A 10345-nucleotide genomic window follows, 5' to 3' on the forward strand; every position below is an offset into this window, starting at 1 on the left:
ATTATAATAGTTTTTTCATCGGAAGAACACCTAAAACCAACAGAAGTAGGTATAGTGCTATATACATACATTTATCAAAACAATTAAAATGTTGCCGGTCTGTGAGATATCTTAATGATTATCGTATCTTGGGATACATGTTCCATGTTCCAGCGAAGGTTACAATTATAAAAGTAATAATATTACACATTCTTCTTCACTTCAGCAAACATGATTAAAACAGTTGGTTTAAAAAAAGGTCTACATAATCGGCACAAAGGAATCTTGTCCTGCTTTGAAGAATCATTTTTATGTCTACTTTCAAAACTCTACATTATTTGTCAATTATTTGCGGCCGCACCGATTTTGGATACGCCACACCATAAGCGACGTATATTACGTTATTTACATTACGTTTGGTGTGCCGTTATATTGATTTACATTGCTGCGGTCAATATTCATTATATAGATCGGATACATGAACCACTGGTCACCATCGTTAAGATATTTTTCTCCACAGAACTTATTAGTAACCCATTAATCGTAGCGTCAATTATGTTGAGTATGTATTATAACAGCGACGAATACCGGAATATACCGCAAGAGCTGCTACGCATATATAAGGTCTATAGAGATTTACAACCAGCTGGCAAGGAAAGCGCTGGCAGCGCAATATTTTGTATACTCCATAAGGAAATGTTGATGATGATTGGCGCTTTGAGTACAGTTATATCATGCTGCTTCTTGGTGGATCTGCTGCGCACGGGACCGCTCTTAATCCGTTATATACTCAATTCAAGTGTGTTCAGTGTAGCGAATGTACTAATCGCATTCAATATAACACAATTCTGGTTGGCACTACGTATTGTATACCAACTCTATAGGGGTTTCAATGAGATCATGAAGCAACGCTTAAAAGGTTTCAGTTCCATAAATTCAGGAACAGGTGAGCTGGGCAGCAAAAAGTTGTATGCTTATACGACTGATATCTCATGGTATCAACGTGAATATCAAAGTTCCTGCAGAGATGCTCTATGCGGTTATGAAATTTTAGACTCAATACGTAGCATATACTTTGATTTGGACCATGTAATGACACGATTGAATAAAGTGTTTGGTGTGACGATGTTATTGAATTTCGTCTGCTCGTTGTTGAGTCTTTCCATTCAATACTTTGCTGTGTTTAAATTCTTTGATGCGGAAAATTTTTTGGGTGATGTCTTAATAGAAATATATAATCGCGTGCTTTGGGTTTTCATACATATGGTGCGCATACTGCTGATTTTAATCACCAACAATGCAATTATTGAGGAGGTGAGTCAATTGAATATTTGGTGTATAGAAAGTATAGCATTTTTTTTTACTTATTTTATTAAGAAATGTAACACATCATTTGTACTGAACCAGCTGCATATTACTTCGCGAGAAATGGAACGTGCAATAAATCGCTTTTTACTGAAGTTGATGGTTAATCAATCACCGGTACAGCTCTGCGGAATTGTGGAACTTGATTTGTTGGTGGTATGTGGTGTAAGTATACATATAGATATGTATTTTTAGTGCGTCCGTTGGAATAGATCATTCCCAGAAACAAATTCCTTGATTATTTATACCGGATCATAATCCTGAATAATCCTGCGGGTGAAAAAAAAGCTCTAATGTAATTATCTAGACTACTTGCCCGATCCCAGTAAACCTTGGAAGGAACATTAGCTAAAGTAGGGTAATAATCAGGCGCATATTGCAATATTGGACCCTACTCGCATTGCTCAATACTGTAATCGGACCGTAGAACCGATTTCTAACAGTTGTTGAATCGCATATTTCTATTTAATTCGATATAGAATAATATTGTTCCCGAAAATTGGTCTATTTCTTCATCTAACTAGAACTGCGAATTTGTGTAACTCTGGTAGATTTTTTAGGATCTATATAGGTCAATATCTGGTATGAGAAATTGTCTTATTTAGGACACCATTAACTGATAACAAATGCGGGGCGGCTCATAATTTCTATAGATCAAGTACTCGAAATAGCTCATGCATTACCTCCAGAATCGGTTTTCACTCTAACTACATTTTATTCTTTTTGATTTCTTATACTATAATATGAACAAAATCAAAAATATTTTTTTCTAATTATTTGAATTCTTATTAATTTCTGAACAGATTGTTGGCGCTGTGACGAACTACTTTATATTTCTCGTACAAATCGATTTGGGTGCAATAACAAAGTCGGAACAAGATACAAATAGTACAGATAAATCAATAAACAATGTTACTCTATAATTCATCATATTTAATGCTAATAAAACATAGTATAGTCTCTATTATATCTCTATATATGTGTTTGAATATCCTGTCTACGAAGAGCATTAAAAATAATGCCTTCAACAGACTATCTTAATGTAATCTAAAAGTAAAAACCATTCATTGCACAAAGCGATTTCAATAACGGTGTAATAGAGGGTTTTCCTAAACAAAGGATTATGTTATTATAAATATTTCTGCTTACTATATCTATAAAAAAAGGACATGCGCTTATTCTCGCTTAGTTGCTGGACTCAAATGAAGTAAATCAGCATTTAGATTCGCTCGCTTATTTATTACACATTGTAACATGGGCCGTTGTAGTTTGTCACTTAAATGTCTCTATCAACTGCTAAAGTATCCATTTGTAAAGCTTTGGCATGGACTGGTTTACTGTTATTTTGCTGCACGCACTGCATGTGCCTGGTTTGCACAGAAGATGCATGCTTTTGGCACGGATCTCGGTGAAGAGACCGGTATTTTGGCCATTAGTTTGATGGCAAATCGTAGACTACACACACTGGAGCGGTAAGTAATTTGTGCTTGATCTGTAACACTCCTGGTTATATTCTGTCCTACCGCGCTTTTTTGCAGTTTTCTCTGGTTCGCTGCAGTGCTCGTGTCCATATTCGCCGCCATACGTTTGAGTGGTGTTCAATTGAAACGTTACTTTCATTCGCCGACAGTCATCTCGGTGGATCGTGACTATCGCGGTTGGCATGGTGCACTGCCTGCTGTTACGCTCTGCTATTACGATCATATAGATTCATTCAAAGCGAATGAGTATATACAGGATAACTGGAATATTTCCATTGTGGATAATGATTACTTCTACTTTATGGACTTCCTCTATGCAGTGGTTAATGCGACGGCTAGTAATTATGCTGATCTGGCGCGTTTTGCGGAAGATGAACGTTTCGATAATGTGGATCTGGCGCAGGTGGTGCATGCCATTGATAAACCTTTTGAACAGGCTTTGACCAGCTTTGATAAGAAAAATTCGACCATACAAATAAGGCCAGTTATGACAGAGCGTGGATACTGTTATGCCATTAATTCGCCCATGTCGGAAATATTAGCTGGGAGGTAAGCCACAATTGGTATTTAAGAAAATCTGAAGAAGTATTGTACTATAATACTTATTTTCAAATTTAGAAATATTGAATACAAAGACATTATACATCCACTTACCTGCGAGTATGGCAAGCAGCAGTGCTTCATCAAAATGGACTTGTACGAAAGTACGGGAACGGTACGTCTAACATAAATGCTCGTTCATATGGCCTCATAAAATTTGTATTTTTCACCGACAAGGTCGATATTCATTCACCTTTTGAGGTTTCCGCCAGCGATGCAAATATCATAGCTCTACATAAATCGGATGAGATTACTGCCTCTTTCAAAGTGCTCGAAACTGTGTAAGTAAGCCGTGCTACATATATTTCCAAAGTTAATAGAGTTCACTCTCTTTTAACCTATTTTAAGCGCTTCGAATAATTTGCGTGATCTGCATGTGGATCAAAGGAGATGTGTCTTTTACGACGAAAAAACTTCGCAACTAAAGGTGGCCTTATAAAAATTATTAATTTTCATAAAAAAATTTGTACTTAAAACAATATTTTCAGGTTTATAGCAAGACCCTATGTTTAGTACGTTGTCGCGCAGTTATGGCTCTGGAAATGTGTAATTGTGTACCGTTCTTCTATGCTTTTGTCGGTATGTTAAATAAATATATACGGTGGCGAGTGCTCGAGGGTTTAAAGGGGCTTTACATAAAACTCTACAAATTATTCAGAGGCTGCATAAAACTCGAAGAAGAAAATGGGTGAACCACAAATTATGTGTACTCTCTCCTATCTCAAGAGTAATTTTCGTTCGAGATACCAATATCTTAATTTATGACTGACATTGGTATCTTCCAGTTCTTAAACATTTAAAATTAATCTGGAATAAATTAAGGTTCGCTAAGTTTACAGTCTGGAATACAACTTTTCTGAAACCCGAGATTAGATAGTGGTTATGTCTGATGCGAGTTCTATTTGAAAGAGAGCTATTTTGTGATGAATAAATAACAAATTTTCGAGAAAAAAATATGAAATTTGATCACTTAAAAATTGTATATTCTAGATGGTCCCAGTTGTAATCCTGCTGGCTTCGAGTGTCTACTTGATTTCAAATGGCCCATTTGGGCTTTGCACATTTGCAAGTGTCCAAGTACATGTACAGAAATCGAATACACAGTACAGACAGTAAAAAAGAGCTATTGGTAAGTGTGAAATAACGAAGTGCCCTAATCAATATATTGGTTCCTCTGATACTTATTTATATTCAGGGGAGTCAAAATGAATGATGAAATCACCACAACAGATGTGGCTACATCTAGTTTCCGTTGGGACGTCATACCACCCAAAGTGCGTATGAGGCGTGATGTGGTCTTTAGTTTTGAAGACTTATTAGGTGAGTAGACATTTCATTTCATAAACATGAAATATATTTTATTCTTTTCTCTACATGTTCAGTCTCCTTTGGCGGCACGTTGGCACTGTTTCTCGGCTTTAGTCAAATATCTGTTGTGCGTATTGGCTATGTGATCGCCTATCACTTCATTATGGCAATTCTTGAGTTATTACGTAGTTTGAAAAGTTATTGTGCCAACGGTTTACACATTTTCAAACGAAAGCGAAAGACAAATCAAATTTTACTGGTGCAGGGAAAGCCAAGAGGTCGTTTTCGTCTTGTCAAAAAGCGTCAGCCATTGATTGCTTTACATGAAAGTTTATCCAAGGAAGATCATTTGAGCAGTGGCAGTGACAACAATGGCACATTGGATATTAGTATTGGGAAACCCGAATTCGAGTATGTCAATTGAGAAGACGTGGAAAGAGAGAGAATATTCGCTAAGTGGCGTTACTTTCGGCAATGCTCAATGTCAAAATGTCGTTATATAAATTTGAGCTTGAATCTTCAAAGACGCTTAATATTGAGCTAACAAGATCTTCTTTATCAATATAAGATCTACACACTATAATGCAATACTTATTATTAATGGATTTTATTTCATTTATTGAGCTCAAAACCACAACTATGTAAATGTAATTGCGATGCTTCTGGCTATGTATTATATATAAACAAAAACATAAAAAAATCAGTGCTTAATTGCTTCTAGCCCTACTAGAAAGGGTTAGATACAAAACTTGTATATAAAAGAATAGGAGGTGGTTTCTTATATGCTGCTTTTGTCGGAAACAAATCGGGTACAGTGTCGGTTAAATAAACCCATCTTGATAACGGTTTCTCGGAATACGTTGTATTAGAATTTTCTTCACATATTTATTATATTATATATCGGTAACCAAGGGACATTTATGGAGACTTTGATGTGCTAACTGGTTATTTGTTCGCAGAAATAAATTAGTAATATCCTCAATCTCAATCTAACTAATGTTAGTATATTCCAAAAATCTCAAAATTATTAAATATTCTTATTAGATTATCTCGAAACCTAGTATATCAATCATTTAAAACCAACAGTATCAATAATGGGACCAAACCTAGTATTTTTGTGGCTTATTGGCCTACCGGACTATAGTAGTATCTGTAGGGTGATTCTTGGTCTCATTAAAATATATGATAGATTTTACAAGTCATGAAAAGCTTAACGGAACTTTATGAGACATTACATACCGATACTTAAATTCATCATTCACCCAGGAGTTAAGTAGTCAACTCGCACTCAACACACTCCGCAAAAGTCGCTATAATTTAGACACCCACTAACGACTAACTGCTAGCGCTAAGTTACCAACATTGTGGGCTGCCGCAGGTTAACTGCTGTATCTAAATATGCTGTCAGCACTTACTCATAATTTACAACTTAGTTAGATTTCCATCCACCTCATTCTCACTGACAGTCAGTTGTTGGCTGACATTGGCGGCAAGAAGTCGCATTTAAGTTTAAGGCGTGCATCGACTAATTCACATCTGTTAAAATTACCTTTAAGATTTAAAGACGCGACACCATTCTCACTGCAGAGATTTTTATTTGCATACAAGAAGAAAGAACATCTTCTTAAATCCATCAAATTCATACAGCTTGTTGAAAATAATCAGTGATGCTGCAGGTGTGAGCTAAGCTGTCTAAAGTGTGTTCAGTGTGTTGTGGAGACTTCTAAATTGAGTTCAAAGATAAGAAAGTGCAGCTGATAAGAAAACGTTTGGATATAAACTTTGTTTTTAGTGAGATAACCTCTGGAGGCAAATAAGTTGTTTATGCCAACGTCTGTAAATATTCGAGAAGTGAGCAGCGCAGACTAAAGCACGTTGTTCGTAGAAGTGGAAAACACGACGAGTTAAATATATACACTTGATTCTGTAACAAAGCAGCAGGTACCTCATCTTCCAGTATGTACGAAATCCCTAGTAGCCTGTGCTTGGAGTGGAAGAATCTCAATTATCATGTGCCATCGAATGAACAAAGCAATTATACATTTTGGCAGGAGTGTCGGAAGGCTAAGGAGCTGCGCATACTCAAAGATGGTGGGTTTGAAGTGTTAATCTGAGTCATTTATAATAAGGGATCCCTAAAATTTTTTCACGTCTCTAAAGTATTAATTCTATAATCTCTAACCGGATTTCTATAACTTTTATTGAAGTTCTCTCGAGTCTTTCTAACATTTTATTCACTAGTGATACTAAATTTTCATTTGCTAGGCCTTTTTTCGTTTTTAATTTAAAAATGCATGGGTTCCTCTACGAATCACTAAATATTTATGCCTCTTATTATGATTTAAAAGTATTGTAGATAATAAAATTTTATCAAATTGTTTATAATTTCCCAATGCAGTCAGTGGCCACATGAAAACTGGCAATTTGGTTGCCATATTGGGTTGCAGCGGTGCCGGCAAGACCACACTTCTAGCCGCCATATCGCAACGCTTGCGGGGTAATTTAACCGGTGATGTCGTATTGAATGGCGTGACCATGGGGCGAGATGATATGACGCGCATATCGAGCTTTTTGCCACAATTCGAAATCAATGTGAAGACATTTACGGCCTATGAACATTTATATTTTATGGTAAGCACATGGGGGTGTTGCTGAAAAGCTCACCGCATACTAATTGGATTGTGAATACCTGTTGCTATTGTGCTCTCACACAAATATATTCTCTCTCTACCCTTGCAGTCGCACTTTAAAATGCATCGTAAAACGACGAAAGCACAAAAACGACAACGTGTCAACGACCTACTCCTCGCTTGTGGCTTACGAGATGCGGCGCATACGCGTATACAATCGCTTTCGGGTGGTGAACGCAAACGTTTGAGTCTGGCCGAAGAGGTACGCAGAATATTTACATAAACATTTTACGAATCAGTGTAGAGAGAACAACAACAATAAATAAACAATAATATTTACTCACTTGTAGCTTATCACCGATCCACCATTCATATTCTGTGATGAGCCCACCACCGGTTTGGATAGCTACAGCGCTTATACGGTGATTAAAACGCTACGTCATCTATGTACGCGTCATCGTGTTGCCAAGCATTCGCTGACATCGGTGTATGGCGAGGACTCGTTTACTACACCGCCTAGTAGTAGTGAGGCTAGCTCGAGTCATAATTCCATTGAAATGGAGGTGTTGCCAGCAAATGAAAATATTTTCGACTCGATTAAGGAGATACCCACACTGAGTGTGCTCAACAATAGTCCCAATGGGCGACATAAGAAAGCCATCATCTGTACGATACACCAGCCGAGTTCGGATCTATTTGAGCTCTTCACACACATTATACTAATGGATGCGGGACGTGTGATTTTTCAGGGTAGCACAGATCGTGCTTTTCAGTTTTTTACCAAGTAAGTGGGGATGTATGTGTGGGGTCAGTTGGGGTGGAAATTTCAATGTCAACACTAACATTACATTTATGGTCTTCACGTCGCAGTTTAGGTTACGTGTTACCGCAAAATTGCAATCCAGCCGATTTTTATTTGAAAACAATATCAGATGCGCACACACAAGGCAAGGACGGTGAATTGATCAAAGCGAAATATGATCATGAGACATGGGGTCGGTATTCGGGAAGCTGGTTGTTGCCGCGCTCTTACAGTGGCGATTATTTGTATAACGTTAAAAATTTGTGAGTAAAGACTTGAGTTATAGCTATTATTTATTAATATATATTCTAAGCAAATATCGATATTTCTCAAATCGAATACTTCGAAATGATTTCCCTTTTAACGTTCCACATGCTTGATTACTATATAAACTAAAGACTCCGGTCTAAGTGTTAAAGCAATATTAGAAGGAATATTTAAAGCGATTTCTGATCAAATCAAATCAAATCAAACAAAGAGCCGGTTGGGCTTTATGTCAGCCTCTACTAGTATAAGAATTTAACTTCTATCTCCACCTGAATAAGTTCATGACTTAATCGTGTAGCTTAATGTTTTTCTTCCAATTTCAGCAAAAAGATTCGTTGGATCTACCAAGTTTATTTGCTACTAATTCGATTCATAACAGAGGATAGTCGGAATATAAAACAGGGCTTTATTTCACTGGGGCTCTTTATGGTAATCGGAAATATACTTTCTAAAATAAATATAAATGATGAATATAAAATAAATCTCACTTTCAGATTACCTCTGTGACATTGGCAATTATGTACTCGGGCGTAAGTGGTCTGACACAGACGTCTGTACAAGATATTGGTGGCTCCATATTTATGTTGTCCAGTGAAATGATATTTACCTTTTCGTATGGCGTATCATACGTCTTCCCCAGCGCACTGCCAATCATGCGTCGTGAAGTTGGCGAAGGTACCTACAGTCTCTCGGCCTACTATGTGGCAGTTGTATTGTCCTTCATACCCATGGCTTTCTTCAAAGCTTATGTTTTCTTCTCTGTTATTTATGGTACTGTCTATTATGCAAGAGGATTTATGTTATACTTGACGATGGGGCTGGTATTGGGTCTGTCGGCTGTTGCGGCTACCGCCTATGGTCTGTTTCTCTCGAGTTTCTTTGAGACCGCTACAATGACTACGGAGTGTGCGGCACCTTTTGATTTGGTATTCTTAATTTTTGGTGGCGCTTACTATAATGTGGATTCGATACCATATGTCAAATATATTTCGCTATTCTTCTATTCCAATGAGGCTTTAATGTACAACTTTTGGATTAATGTGGATGAGATTGGTAGGCTTTTTAATGAATTTTGTTAAAAATGCAGTTGAAGTTGGAGTTGATAATTGAAATATTTTCTTTATTTTTCAGTTTGTCCAAAAAATCTGGATCATCCATGCGTGCAGAATGGCGTTGAAGTCTTAAAGCGTGGTTCTTTCGATACGGCCGAGTATACTTACTGGATGGATTGCTTTGGTCTACTGGTGTTGACAGTTATTTTCAATGTTATGGCTTATTGTTTCATCAGAAAGTATGTAAAGAGAAGTGGTTACTATTAGTAAATATAGTAAATTTTATAGAGATATATAATATATGTGGACAATAACTATATATAAGGAACTAAATGAAATTCTATTGTAACCTATTTTATATCTTATAACCTTAGATATTTCTCATAAACAATTCATCATAGAAAACATGATAAAGATTTTTTATTATATTTAAGATTATTTGAGCGAGAGTATTGATTTAGTAATTCTAAGAAACATAAGAATATCACTTTCACTAATTTCTCTACTAACTAAACACATGAGGGGTAACCATAGTCGACCAAGTTGGGCGCCTAAAAACAGGAAAGTTTACGGTACCTTTTTCTCGTTATAAACTTGAGTTTAGGTTTTGTATTTAAATAACAATCAAGTGTTTCCGATTTGGTATTTATATATATGTTTCAATTCGCTCTTTTTGTAGGTTAGAGAGGCCACTGTACCATAGAAAAGTCATTGTTCTTAGCGATACATATTACTCAAATAAACATCATTATCCAGAGCTTGTGGAAACTAAAATGCTCGCTGCTGCAAGAAGAAAATCTAATTCGATTTCCACCCCTCGATGCTACAGCTATTCATTTGCCACCAAACTAAACTTCCAAT

At 36.5% G+C, this 10345-nt stretch overlaps 3 protein-coding genes across 3 annotated transcripts; all 3 read left to right on the forward strand.

Annotated features, from left to right (window-relative positions):
* Window positions 1-543: 543 nt before the first annotated feature.
* LOC114804623 (putative gustatory receptor 59f) lies at window positions 544-2267 on the forward strand. The gene is made up of 3 exons (XM_054233496.1): window positions 544-1293; window positions 1387-1509; window positions 2148-2267. The coding sequence occupies exons 1-3, from the start codon at window positions 544-546 to the stop codon at window positions 2265-2267; spliced, it is 993 nt and encodes a 330-aa protein (XP_054089471.1).
* A 460-nt stretch (window positions 2268-2727) lies between these two features.
* Window positions 2728-5185, forward strand: LOC105217571 (acid-sensing ion channel 5). Its single transcript, XM_011192631.3, has 9 exons — window positions 2728-2816; window positions 2883-3374; window positions 3444-3540; window positions 3603-3706; window positions 3774-3852; window positions 3914-4004; window positions 4416-4554; window positions 4621-4745; window positions 4808-5185. The coding sequence occupies exons 1-9, from the start codon at window positions 2728-2730 to the stop codon at window positions 5155-5157; spliced, it is 1566 nt and encodes a 521-aa protein (XP_011190933.1). The 3' UTR covers window positions 5158-5185.
* Window positions 5186-6216: 1031 nt separating this feature from the next.
* On the forward strand, window positions 6217-9809 carry LOC105217559 (protein brown). The gene is made up of 8 exons (XM_011192617.3): window positions 6217-6824; window positions 7132-7364; window positions 7473-7625; window positions 7714-8147; window positions 8234-8428; window positions 8756-8861; window positions 8927-9485; window positions 9564-9809. The coding sequence occupies exons 1-8, from the start codon at window positions 6692-6694 to the stop codon at window positions 9749-9751; spliced, it is 2001 nt and encodes a 666-aa protein (XP_011190919.2). The 5' UTR covers window positions 6217-6691; the 3' UTR covers window positions 9752-9809.
* Window positions 9810-10345: the final 536 nt, after the last annotated feature.

The sequence above is a fragment of the Zeugodacus cucurbitae genome, chromosome 6 (genome assembly GCF_028554725.1).
Source record: "Zeugodacus cucurbitae isolate PBARC_wt_2022May chromosome 6, idZeuCucr1.2, whole genome shotgun sequence".
NCBI lineage: Eukaryota > Metazoa > Arthropoda > Insecta > Diptera > Tephritidae > Zeugodacus > Zeugodacus cucurbitae.